Source organism: Belonocnema kinseyi, chromosome 5 (genome assembly GCF_010883055.1).
Source record: "Belonocnema kinseyi isolate 2016_QV_RU_SX_M_011 chromosome 5, B_treatae_v1, whole genome shotgun sequence".
In the NCBI taxonomy this organism is placed as follows: domain Eukaryota; kingdom Metazoa; phylum Arthropoda; class Insecta; order Hymenoptera; family Cynipidae; genus Belonocnema; species Belonocnema kinseyi.
In genome coordinates, this window is record NC_046661.1 from 12,289,974 (window position 1) to 12,309,503 (window position 19,530).

At 35.1% G+C, this 19,530-nt stretch overlaps 2 protein-coding genes and 1 long non-coding RNA gene across 3 annotated transcripts in view; 2 read left to right on the forward strand and 1 right to left on the reverse strand.

Annotated features, from left to right (window-relative positions):
- Nucleotides 1-3,070: 3,070 nt before the first annotated feature.
- LOC117173539 lies at nucleotides 3,071-4,018 on the forward strand. Its single transcript, XM_033362178.1, has one exon. It carries the CDS (start codon nucleotides 3,071-3,073, stop codon nucleotides 4,016-4,018), a length of 948 nt encoding a protein of 315 aa, XP_033218069.1.
- A 1,368-nt stretch (nucleotides 4,019-5,386) lies between these two features.
- On the forward strand, nucleotides 5,387-6,355 carry LOC117173541. Its single transcript, XM_033362179.1, has one exon. It carries the CDS (start codon nucleotides 5,387-5,389, stop codon nucleotides 6,353-6,355), a length of 969 nt encoding a protein of 322 aa, XP_033218070.1.
- A 9,079-nt stretch (nucleotides 6,356-15,434) lies between these two features.
- The window catches only part of LOC117173256, an 83,942-nt gene continuing 79,846 nt past the window's right edge, over nucleotides 15,435-19,530 (reverse strand). Inside the window, exon 3 of the long non-coding RNA XR_004467147.1 lies at nucleotides 15,435-15,776. This is a non-coding gene — a long non-coding RNA (uncharacterized LOC117173256). The remainder of the gene's footprint in view (nucleotides 15,777-19,530) is intronic.

Genomic DNA, 19,530 nt, shown 5'->3' on the forward strand with positions numbered 1-19,530 from the left:
AAACTTTCTAGCATTACCTTGTACCTTTGTCACTTTACTATTTCTCGTCTTTCTATTTATTAACAGATGTAAGAATGGCCTTGCAAGGGCAATTTAGCCATAACCTTTAAAACCTTCGAACATCTCGTAGTAAAATTGTATGGCCCTTCTACTTGCCTGAAAATTTAATCTTAAGACATTTATGATGTACTCGCAGCTGTTAAGCGAATACCTAGGTTTTGGAAAGACACATTACAAGGGCCTCATCCCCATCTCCCTCTGCTTGATTTCCATGATTTTCATCCCACGCCTACGCCTCCTATCTTGCACTTCCTCGACCATTCAAGACCGTCAACGTCATCCATTCTCCCAGTTTACCACATTTCCCAATTTTTCACACCCTTCTCTTTGCTTCGTCATCGAGAGTCTCGCATTAATATTTTCGTCGTTGTACTAAACTCGTCTCCTTTCAAAATTTCACTTACACTTCACTTTGTAGAACTTTGTAATTATACAGTCCATTTTATAGCTTACTTGTATGTGTACATATTGATTTATATTGTTTGAAATATATGTATTAATCATACAAGTTCTTGTTCGTGGTTTTACTCATTTAAAAATACCGCGAGTGAGGTCAATTCGCAACAATTTTAAATTGATCACAACATTTTGGTCCAATCGAGCCGGATATAACGCGCGTGAAATAATTCGAATCATACCGCGTAAAATCTAGACCGGAATCTCAGAACGCTACTAAAAGTAAGTGAAGTTTGTCGTAATTACATCACTAATGTAAAAGTGAATTGTGAACTCTATCGTTATTGTGCCACGAAGGTAAATCGTACTTTGCAGCTGAATCGTATCGTCCGTGTGCAATAGCTATCTCAATGTCAAAGTGAATCGTGAACTTTGTCCACATTGTGTCATTAAGTGGAAGTGAACAGTGAAGCTTGAACTTGAACGTTAAACCTGTCGTTATTGTGCCACGAAAAATAATCGAAATTTGAAACGGAGCTGTGTCGTTTGTATGCAATGTCTATCACAAAATTAAATTAAATTCTCGTGCGTCTTGCAAATTCTTTCTCGAACAAAATAAAAAAAAATTATAAAGTGTCTTACCTTGTCTCCTTGTGCAATTTGGTGTCACGGATAATTGCACGTGAAGTATAGACCTTCGACGTAAGCTAATCAAGTTTACTCCAATCCTGACCGTCGCAGCCGTTAACAATTTTCCTTTCTTATTTTCTGCAACTCCCTGTTATGGTATTTCTTTCTTGTTGCTCTCGTCAATAATTCGTGCAAATATTCGCAATGGCTACAAAGGCTGACGAACTGAAAACTAAAATCACTAATTGCAAACGAAAAATAGCAAATATCGCGAAATTTATCGAAGGATATTCCGCTGATCGCGATTTCCCTACTCTCGAAAAAAGAACAAATGACCTCGATAGGGAATTTAAAGAATTCAATATTCTATACACTGAATTAAAAGTGCTTGTTAATGATCGCACCCATGAGGAAGCCCGTACTGATTACGAGGAAAAATTCTATATTGCGTTCGGGAAAGCAAAAGCGTTTCTCAATGAACATAATGTAAATCAACAACACCCGTCGTCTTCGCGAAACACCGGACGCGAGATTCTTACTGATTCCGTCTGAAATACAAAAAAAACTTGCCGCGTGTAAATTTACCGACTTTCAGTGGATCTTATGAGGCCTGGTTGGGATTTCATGATTTATTTAAATCGCTTGTTGACAACAATGATGACTTGCCCAACATCGAAAAGTTATATCACCTCAAAGGCTCTCTGAAAGACGAAGCCGCGGAAATTATCGCGTGCTTAGAAATCGCGTCAAACTCACGTAAAAGCTTTATTGAATTTACCATACTTGTCTAAAGATTTTCCAGTGCGTTTTCTTGTAGATCAAATTCAAAAACACGTTAGAGCTCTTGAGGCGTTGAAAGAACCTATCGACAAATGGGATACCCTCTTAGTCAAAATTATTAAACCAAAACTTAGTTCGTTTATTAGCCAAAAATGGGAAGATTCCAGCTGTGAGTCAGAAAACCCCACCTATAAGGAATTGATAACCTTCCTTCAACGTCGTGCGCAATTAGAAGACACAAATTCAGGGCAAACCCCTAAACGTTTCGGATAAAAAATCGTCTTGGTCGCAATCTGGCCACCACTCCCAGCACGCATTCGTAGCTTTAACTGCAAATCCCTCTTGTCCACATTGTCAGGGTGAAAATCCAATCTACGGTTGCAAACATTTTAAACAAATTTCTCCACAAGAGCGTTTTGAAGCCACAAAGAAGGCAGCACTTTGCATCAATTGTTTGCGTTCTAATCATCGTGTTGCTGACTGCAAGGGCAGTTCTTGTCGTAAGTGTGGCAAAATGCATCACACACTGTTACATTTCGAGAAACGATCAGTTAGTTAGCCTGTTGAAATTGCACCTGTCGATCAGAATCTATCATTCGTTAATCTGCGTGTTCATATTTTGTCCGAGGGCTTGCTAGGCACTGCCATAGTCGATTCAATAAATGATCAAGGAAACTCCAAAACGTGTCGTGTCTTTTTAGATTCTGGCTCACAAGCTAACTTCATCACTGAAGCAACAGCTTCTTTCTTGAAACTACCCCAAAAATCAGTTGAAGTCTCAGTCTCGGGTGTGGATAATATTTCCACAGAAATAAAGCATTCGGTTTCGGCGACTCTAAAGTCGCGATTTAATCAATACTCTAAAAAGATTGAATTGTTCGTCCTTAAACAAATCACTAAAAATATGCCATCAATCTCTATTAATCGATTTAGTTCCAAAATACCAAAGAATATAACACTCGCTGATCCTGAATTCTATAAGACATCTGAACTCGATGCTCTTATCGGCCTAAAATTATTTTACAAATTGTTATGTGCAGGGTAAATTTCGTTAATTAACCGTCCAGATGCCGTGTTACAAAAAACGCATCTAGGTTGGATTGTAGCAGGAGAGATAAGCAACACTTCCTTAAAAAACAATTATCAGAGTCATATTCTCACGCACTCGACTCCCTCAGACGCGAATTTAATAAAATTTTGGGAAATGGAAGTAGTTCCATTTACAAAGTTGCTATCTCCAGAAGAACACGCGTGTGAAACTCATTTTACGACTCACACGCAGCGTAACTCTGAAGGTCGATATGTCGTTCGATTGCCTTTTATTGAAAAGAAAGGAAGCTTAGGAGATTCGCGTCCTATAGCTCTTCGCCGCTTTAATACCTTAGAAAATCGTTTTGATAAAAATCCCAAATTAAAGGAGAATTATTGTACGTTTCTAAATGAATATAATGATCTAAACTACATGTCGTTGATAAAAAACCAAAATCTCGCCATGCCCGGATTTTATCTTCCGCATCATGCTGTGATAAAAGAGGACAGTACAACCACGAAAATTCGCGTGGTGTTCGATGGCTCGGTAAAAACGTCATTGGGCGTTTTGTTTAATGATTCTTTAATGGTCGGACCTACAATTCAGGCCGATATTTTTATATTGTTGACTCGATTTCGATATCATGCCTATGCTCTTACCGCGGACATTGAGAAAATGTACCGGCAGGTGTTAGTGCATCCAGACGATGCAGTATGTCAAAAGATATTATTTCGAGAAGATCCAAATGATATCTTGAAAGAATGTTCTTTAGACACCGTCACAAAAGGTACTTCTTGCGCTCCTTTTCTCGCCATTCGGGCCCTAAGTCAATTATCTGAGGATAAAGGGGTTAAACATCCTATCGCAGCAAACGTGCTGAAGAAGGACTTTTACGTCGATGACCTATTGACCGGTGCGAAAACGCACGCCGAAGCCAAATTCCTTCGCGATGACATAACTGCATTCTTGCAGAAGGGCGGTTTCCCTCTTAGAAAATGGGCCTCCAATGACCCTTCATTAGTGCCTGAAAATTCAGACAATTTTACTAGTACACATATGTCGCTCGATCCAAATGCAAACATTAAGACACTAGAAATTCATTGGAATTCCTTTCGAGATTAGATTTTCTACAAGATAAACCTTTCGGATTTCTCAAATGTAGTAATCAAACGTTCAATTTTATCGCAAGTTGCTAAACTATTCGACCCGTTAGGATTACGCGGTCCAGTTATCGTGAAAACAAAATTTTTGATTCAAGTACTGTGGAAGGCTGGGGTCGGTTGGGACAGTCCGGTTCCAACGGAAGTGCTTACTATGTGGACGCAATTTAAAAAGCAATTGCCGCTCCTGGGTGGAGTTAATTTTAATCGATTGATTATCGCACCTGACACCTCTGAAATTGAAATACACGGCTTCAGCGACGCAAGCGAAAAAGCGTACGGAGCCTGCATTTACATGCGTTCTATGGATTCTCAAGGTATACATCATATTTCGCTCGTTTTCTCTTAATCCAGAGTCGCTCCTGTGAATCCCGTGACATTGTCACGTCTCGAATTAAGCGCGGCTCTTTTACTCGCTCGCTTATGCGCCGCAGTCAAACAAGCTCTGGAAGTCCAAATCAATCAAACCTACTTGTGGTCAGATTCCACCATAACTTTAAGTTGGGTAAACATAGAACCTCATCTGTTAAAAACTTTCGTTGCAAATCGAGTTGCGGAAATACAAAAACTCGCTACCTCCTGTGAATGGAGACATGTACCTACACAGGACAATCCCGCGGACTTAGTCTCAAGAGGTTTAACACCTCAAGAGTTTTTAGAGGCACCCCTTTGGAACAATGGCCCTCAGTGGCTCTCATTGGAAAAAAGTCGTTGGCCTCAAGATAAAGTTTATTTATCGTAAATTCCAGATAAACGCACTGTTATCGCTCATCCTATTTCTACTGGAGAAAAGGAAAATGCTCACAAATTGACTGAAAGATGTAGTTCCTTTAAAAAGTTAAAACTAGTTTTCGCATATGTCCTGCGATTTTCTCACAACGCAATGAACCCTACAAACAAAATCAGTGGTCCCATTACGGTACTCGAACTTGAAGCTGCCACTGGAGCAGTAATTAACGCGACACAACTTGTCACATTTTCGAACGAAATACACTCCTTAACGAATGGAGATCACCCTAGTATTAAAAGTTGATTAATTCCTCTAAAACCATTCGTAGATAAACAGGGTATTCTCAGAGCGGGTGGTAGATTAAACCACTCAGATCTGTCCGAAGAAAGAAAACACCCAATTTAATTGCCTCCTAATCACCATGTCACGCAACTCATAATCCGCGAAGAACATGAAAGATTAAAGCACGCAGGAACCCAGGCGACCTTTTACTCCGTTCGAGATATTTTTTGGCCCTAGAATGGTCGTAACATTACGCGACAAATTATACATAAATGTGTTCGATGCTTTCGCGCAAGACCACCGGAGATTGATTACGTCATGGGTGATTTGCCACAAGAACGCGTATCTCGTTGTCGTCCATTCCTTAATGTCGGTGTTGACTATTGTGGTCCTTTCTACATTAAGGAAAAAAGATTTCGAAATCGCAACAAACTCAAAGTTTATGTTGCTCTTTTTACATCTTTAACCACCAAAGCAGTGCACTTAGAACTGGTCAGCGATCTGATCACAGAAGCCTTTATCGCGTCTTTGAAAAGAATTTTTGCTAGAACAGGAATATCGCAGAATATCCACTCAGATAACGCAACGAATTTTGTTAGGGCTAATCGCGAACTCGTTAAACTCTACGAATTTTTTCAATCGGAAGAGCATAATAAAGGGGTGAAGGAATTTTTAAATCATCAAAAAATTACTTGGAAGCTTATCCCTCCCAGATCACCGCACTTTGGCGGTCTCTGGGAGGCAGCAGTAAAATCAGTTAAACGCCATCTCTCTTGGACAATAGGTGACGCATTATTGACTTTCGAGCAACTAGGAACCTGTATCGTAGAAATTGAGGCGATCTTGAATTCTTGCCCACTATCTCCTCTGTCTTCCGATCCCAATGACCTGCAACCCTTGACTCCTGGTCATTTCCTAATTGGTGGTCCACTAATTAGCTTTACCCAGCTGGACTTCAAGGATTTTACGTCTAATCGCTTGTCAGCATGGCAGCACGCTCAAAGGTTGCGCCATCATTTTTGGAATAGATGGCAGAAGAAATATCTGACACAACTAACAGTTCGCAGCAAATGGAACTCTAGCTCTAGCCAGCTCATCAAACTGGGAACTATGTTTGTCATCAAGGAAGACAACCTCCCGCCCCTCCAGTGGAAACTCGGGCGAATCGTCGCTACTCATCCTGGTACAAATGGGATCATCAGGGTTGCTACCGTGAAGACCGAGGTAGGAGAGTACAAGCGTTGTATTAAGAAACTCTGTCCTCTTCCTATCGAACCTTCTTCTTAATATCACGAAGCAGGGTAAAATCCTCACAATACTTCAGCCTTCGAATCAATTTAGGTTTAACTAGCTTCGTGATATGTCTATAATTTAATATTTTTAAATCCCGGCCAATTGATATAGTTTTTTATTTTTATTTCAGTTATCTATAAATGTATTTTGTTGTTGAACGTATTCGTTCAAAGGGGCCGGCATGTTTAGTCACAACACCTAAACTTATTTTGTCCTATATGGTTTCCTTTATGTTTATATACTTTTCAAATTCATCTTCGCTAGTAAAGTCATATTTCGCAGTTTAATCTTCTCTTCTCGAATTTAGGCACGTTTTTCGAAACTTTCTAGCATTACCTTGTACCTTTGTCAATTTACTATTTCTCGTCTTTCTATTTATTAACAGATGGAAGAATGGCCTTGCAAGGGCAATTTAGCCATAACCTTTAAAATCTTCGAACATCTCGTAGTAAAATTGTATACCCCTTCTACTTGCCAGCAAATTTAATTCTAATAAATTTATGATGTACTTGCAGCTGTTAAGCGAATACCTAGGTTTTGTAAAGACCCATTACAAGGGCCTCATCCCCATCTCCCTCTGCTTGATTTCCATGGTTTTCATCCCACGCCTATGCCTCCTACCTTGCACTTCCTCGACCAATCAAGACCGTCAACGTCATCAATTATCCCAGTTTACCACATTTCCCACTTTATCACACCCTTGTTTTTGCTTCGTCATCGAGAGTCTGGCATTAATATTTTCGTCGTTGTACTAAACTCGTCTCCTTTCAAAATTCCACTTACACTTCACTTTGTAGAACTTTGTAATTATACTGTCCATTTTATAGCTTACTTGTATGTGTACATATTGATTTATATTGTTTGAAATATATGTATTAATCATACAAGTTCTTGTTCGTGGTTTTACTCATTTAAAAATACCGCGAGTGAGGTAAATTCGCAACAATTTTAAATTGATCACAACACGTTATGATAAGTGGCTAAAATATTATTTGATCAATTAGAAAAAAATTACATTATTAATTTTAGAGTTAATTAACATAAATGGATTGTTTTAAGCTAGTCAGATCACCCATTAGTGTGACGCGAATTTTGGGATGTATCCTTAAGTGGGACATCAAAGAAGCCAATACTGGGACAAGGAAAATCAAATGGAATTTATCAAAATAAAATGGCTCAATTTACTTATAATTTATTACAGAATACATTAAAAAGCAGGAATGGAATGTGATTACCATGTAATTACTTATTTTTGAAAAGTTGTTCAAAGTAGTTTATTGAAACCTCTAATTCCTTGCAATTGTACCGACCGATAACCTCACAGAGACGTCTTCTATTCCCCAAAAGTGTTCAATTTTTGAGATTATTCAATTCCTTCTAATAAGTTCACAAAATTATAAGTTTTATAAGTTATAGAAAGATTTAATAATAAAACATAGGTTTAATCAATGCTTTCGTTAAATTTTACTAAGTCAATTGAGAGGAACAGGATTTTCAGTTTTTCTGCTCACGTTGGGTGATTCTTAGACAGAGGAAAAATCGCGTGTAAATAGGAATATAAATTTTTTATTTTTCTGAATTCAACGCTTATTACCGGGCTGCTTCGCTAAGAAATTTAATAATAACTCATAAATTCAATTTTTAATAAAATTAATAAGTATGCATTAAAATTTAATATTTACTTGCAAATTGAACTGGTTGGTAGTAAATTTTGAATTAGAATTCATCTTAATTCAAGTTAATACATACATTGAAAAAAGTATTGAAACATTTAGATTTAGTTTTTGGTAACTAATTTTATTATTTAGTTGAAAATTTTATCAAGTTTTTCAAGTTAATCCAAAAACATTTTTCTGACAATAAGTAAAAGAAAATGTAACGAAACTGTTGAATTCTCAAGCCAAAAAGATTAATCTTCTTCAAAACAGTTATATTTTTAATTTTAAAATATAAATACTCTCTTTTACATTTGCTGGCACTATTTATTTTTGTTCTAAAAAGTTATTCATGTAGTAAAAAATAATAAAAAATATTCTTAAAAATGTGTGAACGACTGCTACAAAATTCGCCATTTTTGTATTTCAAAACTTTCCGCATAACTTTTACAACATTGTATTATTGAAATTTCCTACACTAAAAGAAAAAGTAATCTTTTTGCATATTTATGATACATTTAAGAATAAAATTCATAACTTTATTAGCTGATAATTGAACGTGAGTTGCGCAATTGTTTATAAGACATAACCTTGCCGTTCAATTGATTATTTAATCTGAAAAAGTTGTTCAAAGTAGTTTATTGAAACCTCCAAATCTAACCTGAAAGTTTTCCAACTGTTTATGTAATATAGTATCTCATACATTTAATTTTTCAATAAAAATTGAATATTATAAAATTATAAAATTGAATATTATAGATTTATATAAAATAATAATAAGATTAATATTATCGATTTAATTTTTAAGATAAGTTAAGTAAATTAACTTTTCTGCTGAATATTTATATTTACAAATTAAAAATATAACTGTTTTAACCCCTATTGGCCCAATTTGTCTGTTTTTGTCCTTCAACTTTAAACACGAACAACTTTGTTAATTATGCTGGAATTGATCTGAAAATGTATTGGCGGGTATTTTCAAGTGTGCTCTTTCAGAATCTGACCCTAACATTTCGAAAAACCACCCCTTCCCACCCTATTCTTCAATTTTAAATAAGAAACTGATTGTGTAAGGTACTTTTTTTATCGCATTTTCGATAAGAAAGAGGTCTTGACAATAGCTGAAATCACAAAAATTCCAGCTTAAAATGTCCAAAAAATAAAGTTAAACACATAGAAAATTCATTTCTCATCATTAAGGGGTTTTATGGTCATCCCTAAAATAACATATTTACAAAAAACCGCTATTATACGGATTTTCCTGAAAATAAAAAATAAAATTTTTAAATATAAAAAAATAAAAAAGGAATGTAAAATTACAAAAAAAAAAGTTCTTTATAAGTGCCTACCTCTACGCGGTAAGAACTGGAAACATTTTTATTGAAGAAATGGGTAAAGACGATCTATACGCAAGCACATACAAAAGTTTCGAAAATGTTTATAAAAAAATTATTGAAATAAAATTCTATGTGAATCAAACTCTACAGATTTTCAAAATATCAACCTAACTCCACTTTTATTGATTTTTAAAACTAAATTATACAGCCACAGACGATGAAGCTATGCTGACTGCAGAAAACACGGATCAACCCATTCTTATTTGGAAAGGTTAGTTTTCCATACACATGAGATATTCAGAAATTGTTGCAGACATATCTGTTAATTGCACGGTATTTTTCTTACGGACAAGAAATCATCAGGCCCAGGAACATTTTAGAAGGATTTCTGTGCTTTTTCTTGTCCTACTACGTGTATGGCTACACGTACGGAGTAAATTTCAAGTCTTTGGAAGTAATCCAACGGTAAGTTTACTATAAAAAATGATGAGATCTTATGTATCTTATTATCTTATGAGGTCTCGTATGTAAAATTAATTATTCTTAACTTAGCATAAAGCTAATAACAATCATTCCTTAACAATGATTTTAATAATTAAAATTATTTCTTGAAAAAAGATCCTACTCCATCTTCACTCCATTGGGAATCGAACCACAAAACTTCTGATTTCCGGTCAGGTGCTTTTCCAATTAAGCTATTAGAGGGATCAGAATAAGAACTCTTAATTCAAGAACATAACGCCAATTTTTAGCTAGGTGTTAATGGTACAATGGTAAATTAAAAAATTTGAAAATGATTATAATAAGTTAAACATTATTTCTGAATTTAATAATTGATTACTATTGTTTTTTCACATATCGATCCTAGAAGAAATACACATCAGGAAATGCAGATGGAATTAGTTCATTTCGGCTTGGTGTATTTCAATAAACATTGTCGAAAAAAAGTTTAAAATGTTAGTTTTGTTTGTCTACTGGGTCATAATCAATATTATTAAAATATAGATATAGATATGAGCTCAGGTCCTTCAGATTGCCGGTCTGATGCTCTGATGGTCTGATGATCTGAAGGACCTGAGCTCATATCCCAGCGGAGCTAGAGAGCGTTTTTTTGCAATCTTAAAAAAATAATCAATATTTTAATAATACTGATTATGACTAAGTAGACAAACAAAACTTAAACCTTAAACTATTAATTAATTTCCCTGGTCAAAAAACTTACATCAATAATAAAATTTGTTACAAAATAAAATCTAGAAGAGAAATTTTAGGTCGATATTTACATTCCAATTTTTTTATAATACTAATTTCGAAATTGCTATATCTGGATCTGATTTCCAAATTGACATTTGATCAGCACCTAAAATCAATTTTGAGTAATTTTGATGGTATCGGTGTATCAAAAAAAAATCTCGAAGTAATTTAACAAGCCCAACATTATAGAATAATTAAAAAAAAATTGGAATGTAAATATCAGCCTAAAATTTCTCTTCTAGATTTACTACTGGTACAATCCTAACACCAACAAGTGTTTAATTTATTTTATTGGTTGATCAAACCAAATTTTGAGATGAGGTCCAAAGAAAACATTTTCTATAATACAAAAATCCCTAAAAATTATATCAATTAAAATTCGGGCAAGTTAAATTGCTTTGAGATATATTTTCGATACGCCTATATCATTCAAATGACTCAGATAATTAATTTTAGGCGGATCAATCCTTAGTCTTGGGATAAGGTCCAGAGATAACGACTTTTCAACAATGGTAATTAATTTTAAATTCAGAAATAATGTTTAACTTATTAAAATGATTCATAAGTAATGATTGATCAATTGACAATAAGTAATTATTATTTAAATTATCGCTACCGAGGCTGCCAGTGATAAACATACAAAACCACCCAACATTTCCTTGGTAAAGAATAATCAATCGAAAGTATAATACACATGCCGAGCCGATTTGTCATTATTTCGAGGTTATGTTCAGATTCACCTGTTTGCCTTAATCGCTGTAAGTAAATGTAGGTAATGTCAATAAGTTTACGATTGTAATATTTTATTCACTTTATTTAAAACATATCATGTCTACTCACAACATACCTGTTTTTATGCCGTGAATAAGCGATAAACATAACTAATTAATTAAACACTTGTATTATTTGTAATTACTACTAACATAACCTATATTCTTTTGACACTTGTATCCATTTGAAGTTTCGAACGCAACCATGGAAACTATGATAAACTTGATCCGAAGATGCACGGACTTGACGAAAAAATACTACTTCTGTATGAAAAAATTACCATGTTGCGTATGGCAAATTTACCTTACACAAGTATGGAAAATTTACCATGATTTTTCTTACAGTGTATGCTGTCAAAATTTAATTTTTTATTTATCAAGAAGATTCAAAAAGTTGTTATGATAATCTTCTAGGGCATTTATAAATCAAACTTTTTCTTCTCTTTCCATTTTTTCATATCGTCCGTTAATTGGCTTAATAGGTTCATTTTCTTGTGTTTTTTGTAATTTTGTAAATGCTATAACTCTAATCATTTTTAATTTTATGAAGAAAAGTCACTAGATAAGTTGTTCGAGTTTTTAAATACCGACATACAGACACATTCGTAAAACCCTGTTTTTCAGGTTCAGAGGGTCTCAAAACTTAGACATTTGACAAAAACTAGGGAGGGGGGGGGGTCAAATTTTCTACAAATCTAATACATTCTTTGATGAGAATACCTTCTTTGATCTGAATTAAATCGAATAAATTGAGTTTTGTTCATTGTGAACTACGGCTTAAGAGTTCTTGACCCTACACCAAGACTTCAAAATTTATAATATTCTAAGTGTGGGGTAACAGGAAGTATCCAGAAAACTTCTAACCCTTGTGCTGATTACGAAAATCGAGTGTTGGAGCACGTGTTCGAGGTGCGTCATGAGTTGAACGAGAATCCAAGGGGTCCTGATATAAGAAAAGGATCATTTTTTATACGAGTTCCTGAAAGAATAAAATTTCTGCTGATTGCTGATCGACTAATGTCAAGGTTCTGAGACTGCCATTTGTGTCCCAATTTCCACGAGGTCCTAATTTAAACCGTGGCGTGTGGACGCCATTTTCAAAGGGTCCTACAGATGAATTCGAACGCTTTTAAAAATTCTCTACAATCAAGAACAAAGAGGAGGTCTGCGAGTACGCTCAACTCCGCATCGAGGTAACAAGTCTGCGCAAGTAAGTTTTAATGAAATTTCAAGCGTAAGCGAGACTTCACAAATGAATGTTTTTGATAATTCCCGTTTTGATGTAAGCGGCAGCCAACATGGCTTATCTGTAAATGAAACCATTACCAATGCCGATCATCCGCTTGTAATACAAAATATTTTGAATTCCGGAAACTACGTGTCTGCCGGAAGTGCCACGTCTTTTTTGAATACGCCGCTAGGCGATAATCGACAAGTTTTAAATGTACCCCAAGCATCGCCGAATTCGGTGTTCGCAAATCAAAATTTACAGGGATTGCACCCGACGCAAATTCCTACAAGACTTCCACCACTGGCTTATTTTCCGTTTAATCAAGACCAACGAGCTTCAGCGCAGGGTTCACCAGCAATGGGGAGTTCTACGACGAATGAGCAAATGTTAGCTTTAATGAATTTGATAACACAACATAATATGATACTGACGCAACAACTTGCCCAAAATCAGGTAACTCAACGAGGTTTTCACGTAATGCCGGACTTTTCAAAAACGATTGAAAATTTCGAAGGCGAAAAAGGTTCACTCGAAGCAAAACTTTGGTTTGAGCAAGTTGAGACGGCAGCGCTAGTCAATCATTGGCCAGACTCCTTCTTAATTCAAACTGTTAAGTGTCATTTACAAGGGGCCGCGCGGGCTTGGTTCCTAGGTCGACAAAGAGATCTAACAAGTTTGCAATTACTGCGGGAAGCTTTTAGCAAAACTTTTTTAAGAGAAACTGATTTATCCGAGATTTTTACAAAAAGGCAAAATCGCGTACAAAATTCGAATGAAATGATTGCGCCATACTTCCATGAGAAATCAAGGTTATATAAAAGTCTTCCAATGACTTTCACCCAAATGAAAGAGCAAATATTATCCGGGTCAAGATCACGAGACATTATGCTAAGTACATCCGCGGCGATTCACAATAACGAAGATGAACTTTTTGCGGATCTCGATCGGTTGGACCGGACCATAAAGAATTTTTATAAAAATAATAATATTCGTTCTGATTCTAGGAGTAATAATAAAACGGATAATAATTTAGTTAACCAAAAATTTCAAAAAACAAAATTATAGGGTACTAATGAGGATTCTGAAAATAAACGTGGAACATCAAAGAAAGTTAGATTTTATAACTGCCAAAAGGAGGGACATTTCGGTCGAGAATGTACTGAGCCTCAGCGAGAACCCTACTGTACTAGCTGTAAAGTAACAGGACATGGAACGCGTAACTGTACTAAACCACGTCCATTAGCACCCGCGAGTGTAAATACGCTTGATGACTCAAGCATAACATCGATAAATTATATAAAAACAATTAAAATAAACGTAAAAACAATTGAGGCATTGATTGGCGCAGACAGCGCGGTATGCACGATAAAAGCTACACCGGCATTAACTGAAGGGTTCGATCTGGAGCGAGTGTCAAACTTTATTCATTAACGAAATTCGAAGTTCATACAAGGAAGTTATGGTCATTTATATTATATTAATAATCAATTTTTATTTAAAAAATTCTCTCATTCTCGTAATTGAAATTTTATGCGAGAACAGAAATGGTGCGTTGATTCGATAACTCTACTTGTTTTGACTGATTAAGCTATAATATTGATACATTTTATTGAAGAGTAAGGAAACTATGGTAATGCGTAATAATTGATGAAACAGTTTTTCAAAGTAAAACTTTTTTCATTAACATAATTAAAAATCGATGTAAGAATGGAAAAAGATTCCTCGATTCGAGGCAAATCGATTGGCATACAATATTAATGCACCTTATTAAGTATAGAAGTTATGCTCACAATTTTGGTTTAAAAAATCATAGAGATGGGAAAGGAATAGGGTGCGACAAAGCTTACCCCTTCTCTTGTCCAGATCGAGAAATTTGTTATTTTAAATAAGAAATTTGAACAGTTTTTTTTGTTACTGTATTATAAAATGTGTTATATTATGCTGATGCTTCCTCTATGAGAAAGAAAATATTTTTACTAACAGAAAAAAAGTACTCGTGAAATGAGCACCATATAAATATAAATACAAGCAAAATGTAAACATTCGATATCGAATTCACAGCTGGTTTAACGAAATGACGAATCAAAAGAAAAAATTTTTAACAAGTGAGTCCAACTTTCAAGCAAGCAAGTTGAATTATCAATAAAAAACAATTAATTTTTCAGTGAAAATAGAATACTTAAGTTTCAGTTAAAAAATTATTTCTTGGTCCAAATAAGATCGAATTCTCTACAAAATAGTTCCATTTTCAACCAAATAGTAGTACTTTTAACAAAAAAGAAGCAAAAAAAGGTATTCTTAAAAAAAAGGGTAAAGGAGGAAATAAGGGAAAAAGTGTGAAGTATGTATCGAGATGCTTTACTCTTAATATAAAAACTAGTTTTAATTTTTTCAAGTATTTCAAAAGATTTGTGAGTTTTTTTGATGCTCATTTTGCGTGAAATTATTCATGAAAAAATATATTTCGTTGCGATCTTAAATAAAAGTTTTTTAAATAGTAACACTAAACGCATGATTATAACCTTTAAGTCAACAAAATTAGCAAATAAGTCGTTTAGGAAATATATTTCAAATATTGGTATCATCAGAAATTTAAAAGGAATCTCGTTCAAAGCCTCTTCTTTTCTAATCTCTTGAATTTATATTTGCGATTCTTCAAAAATGAATTGCATCCTTTAAAAAAGGGGGGAAATTAAGTTGAAAATTCTCGATTTTAGGTGTTTTAGGGAATTTTCCAAATTTACGAGGAAAAAAAAGGGAATTATTAAAAAAAGAGGATGATCTGTGATCCCTCAAATCAATGAACTGATGAATACTTACGTTTTTAGCGTAGGTAATTTTGTCAAGACCATCTTCACTGTTGAGGCTTCCGATATAATGTATTTGTGTTAACGAATCATTTTGTCCTTCAGGCAAATGTACGACGAAATAACTTTCAGAGACAGAAGGTGCGACAGCACCCATTGAAATATCCTTGTACTTGTTTCAGTCAGTCCAAGTTACACGGGCTGTACTCTCAGTATTTTCAGGAAGGTCATACTTTTCGTAGAATTTCACAACACTGAGGAAAGTGACCAAACAACGTTTTTTTTTCTTCTTTCAAACCTCCAGTCACTCGAATTACATTGTGCAGAGCTCTGCCGACCAATATCGGCGTTTTCATGGATGCTACAAAAAAACAATAGATATTGAAAGTTGTTATTTTTTATTGAACTAATACATAAATTTTTCAATTAAATAGTTCAATTTTTATCATATAAAAGGTGAATGCTTAACAAAAATGTTAATAGTTGATGTTCAAACTAAAAAAACATGAAATTGTTACCAAAAGAAACACATTTTAGAAACAAAGACGAACTTTCAAACGGAAGATTAATTTTTTACCAAAAAAAGACGAATTTTGAACAACAAAAAATTAATTGATAAAAAGAGATGTTTCGGGTTTCACTCGTGTAAAAAACTACGAATGTTTACCGACGTTTCGTGAACATTGCAGTTCATATCTTCAGGGCTGATCTGGAACTGAGGTATCAGGTCATGTTGTTCTTAGTTATACTCTCTACTATGCCTGTGATTGGCCAGAGCGCCCCACCTTGGGAACTGGTCGAACTTGATTGTCGAACTTAAAATTTGTTGTGTGTTTTTTGCAATGACTGTCGTTTCATCAAATAAAATGTTATGTCCTGTTTCGATATGATGTTCAACTAGTGCTGATTGCGTGAAATGTTTTAGCCTGACTTTACTTTCATGTTCCTTAATACGTTGACTCACCGCTCTCCCGGTTTCTCCAATATAGACTTTGCCACAAAAACAATGCATTTCATATACTCCTAAATCACTGTGGGATGCCTTTTTATCTTTAGGATTATTTAGTAGTTGTCCTATTTTTGCAGGTGGTTTAAATATTTGTTTGTATGCGTGGGTTTTCTGTAAATTTCATGTCCTAATGTGTTATCAGATTTTTTGTAAACTAATACGTCCAAGAAAGGCAATTTTCCGTTTTGTTCTATTTCCATGGTGAACTGGATATTAGGATGTAATTGATTGATAAAATCGAAAAACTTATTTAGTTCATCTCGTCCGTGTCGCCAGATGACAAATGTGCCATCAACGTAACGGAAACAGAGTTCTGGTTTAAGTTTGGCTTGGTTGAAGATTTTAGTTTCTAGATGTTCCATGGACACATTAGCTATTACAGGTGAGATTGGGGATCTCATTGCTGCTCCTGAGGTTTGTTCGTAGAATTGGTTATTGAACGAGAAGTAAGTATTATTGAGACAGTGTTCTATCAAAGGTACGAGCTCGGAAGGGAAGTTTGTGAAAGATTTGATAATATTAATTGTATCCGAGATCGGTACTTCGTAAAAAGAGATACTATGTCGAAACTCACTATGATGTCTTGGGGTTGAATGTGAATCTGTTGTATCTTTTTAAGAAAGTCAAATGAGTTTTGGACGTGAGTGATGTAGTTTCCTGAAAAGGATTTAGTTTTGCAGCGAGGAAACGTGATAGATTGTAAGATGGTGAATTTTTTGCGCTAACGATCGGTTTGAGTGGAATGTTTTCTTTGTGGATTTTTGGAAGCCCGTAAAGTCTTAGAGAGATGGGATTAGTAGGTATTAAGTTAGGTATTGTTTGACTGTCAAGTCAGTGAAAACATCTCTGACCACCCTCTGTACAATGAAATAATTTCAGCCTTATCTACAGAACATAATTTTGCTGTAGCTCCATCGAAAATCCCAAAAGAAGAAATAATCAGCAATTTAGAGTCCACAATACATATCCTTCCACCCGAAAAAGCGAATGACATACGACGCAGGACGGCAGAAATTTTACGCCAAGCTCAAGTTCCCTACTCAAACTTAACAAAACAGGAAAAACCCGCAATTAAAGAACTCAATAAAAATAAAGATATTAGACAGACAAAGGCAACACAACAGTAATCATGAATAAAGAAGACTATAACAACAAAATCATGGACCTTCTAACTGGCGATACATACAAAAAATTTAAAAAGGACCCCACAAAAACAATAATCAGTAAAACAAAAACTCTTCTCAAAGACTCTAAACTTGAAAGCCAAACAATATCTAACTTAAATACCTACTAATCCCATCTCTCCAAGACTTTACGTGGTTCCAAAAATCCACAAAGAAAACATTCCAGTCAGATCGATCGTCAGCGCAATAAACTCACCAACTTACAACCTAGCACGTTTCCTCGCTGCAAAACTAAATCCTTTTACAGGAAACTCCATCACTCACGTCCAAAACTCATTTGACTTTATTAAAAAGATACAACAGATTCACATTCAACCCCAAGACACCATAGTGAGTGTCGACATAGTATCTCTTTTTACGAAAGTACCAATCTCGGATACAATTGATATTATCAAATCTTTCACAAACTTCCCTTCCGAGCTCGTACCTTTGATAGAACACTGTCTCAATAATACTTACTTCTCATTCAATAACCAATTCTACGAACAAACCTCAGGGTAGCAATGGGATCCCCAATCTCACCTGCAATAGCCAATGTCTTTATGGAACATCTAGAAACTAAAATCTTCAACCAAGTCAAACTTAAACCAGAACTCTGGTTCCGTTACGTTGATGACACATTTGTCATCTGGCGACATGGACGAGATGAACTAAATAAGTTTTTCGATTTTATCAATCAATTGCATCGTAATATCCAGTTCACCATGGAAATAGAACAAAATAGAAAATTGCCTTTCTTAGACGTATTAGTTTACAAGAAATTGCAAAAAAAATAGTTCCTTTTCTGTATTTTCGATGTTGTCTTCTTTTTCGCTTTAATTAAAAGCGCTGTGTTTATCATGTACGAGATATGCGGTGTCGTCTTTTGCTTTGTAGTCCGTTTAAAAAATTAAAAAGGAATTCAAGGAAATAAAAATAATTATATCAGGAGCCGTTCAAGAACTAGGTCGTGGTATTTTGTACACATTTTCCACACCGCTTCTTCTGTTTATCAGATTAAGTAAATGGTCAAATTTGGTGTAAAGACATCTAAGAGATTAGCTTGTATTCTTACTCCGAACGGCAAGAGTCTCAGAAAAGACTCATGAAATTGAGGAGGTTCTTAATCGGTCTCCCAAGAGTTACATAAAGGGACAGCACAAACCTTTCCTCGTGCTTTTATTGTTATTCCTGGTGCTATTGCGTTGTTATACAAAGAAAATGCTGTTTTATCAGAACGCGTGAAATGTCTCATCTAAACTGTTTCATATACGCTTCCTCTATCCTGCATTAGTCTTGCAATGATACCAGCAATTGTATCATCTCCATCGGTGCATGATAAAATTTTAAGTATAAACCAAAATCCAATTCGGCAATGCGCAATACAGTTGCATAATTTTCTTTTGAAAATATCAGCTATTTGGTACACTACTCCGTTTATCACAGCCTTCTTGTACACGCTTATGATGGTATTTGAAGAGATTACTTGTCCTGTGGCTTCTATCATGCGAATTTCCTCGCCATCAGGATGATTTCCGATAAGTTTTGACAGAAAAATCCATGAATAATTTGATCGGCTCTGCGGTACGGGCTTGTGATGGAATTCAGGATTTTTCTATTCAAAGCCTCAAACGAAAAAGAAGAGTAAACCCATAATGGTCCCCAATTTCGGACACATTGGATCGCATGTGCCAAAAGGTGGAGGTTAAATGAGACGTTTTTTCACCATAATATTCTTGAAACTCTTCGACAAAACTCGTTATAAGACGTTCCACCGTATCCAAATCAGCCGCTGAGATAGGTGAGTTATTTAAAATGAATATGGCTCTGGATAATTAAACCAGATGTACCAGGTGTATACATATGAAACCGGTATTTTTTCAAGAAAAAAACACATTTATTTCAAGAGAATGATAACAAATATTTTATTCAAAGTATGCGCC

Excerpts from the sequence above, each read along its gene's own strand:
- LOC117173541 (XM_033362179.1), top strand. The coding sequence starts at position 5,387 with ATGGGTGATTTGCCACAAGAACGCGTATCTCGTTGTCGTCCATTCCTT.
- LOC117173539 (XM_033362178.1), top strand. The coding sequence starts at position 3,071 with ATGGAAGTAGTTCCATTTACAAAGTTGCTATCTCCAGAAGAACACGCG.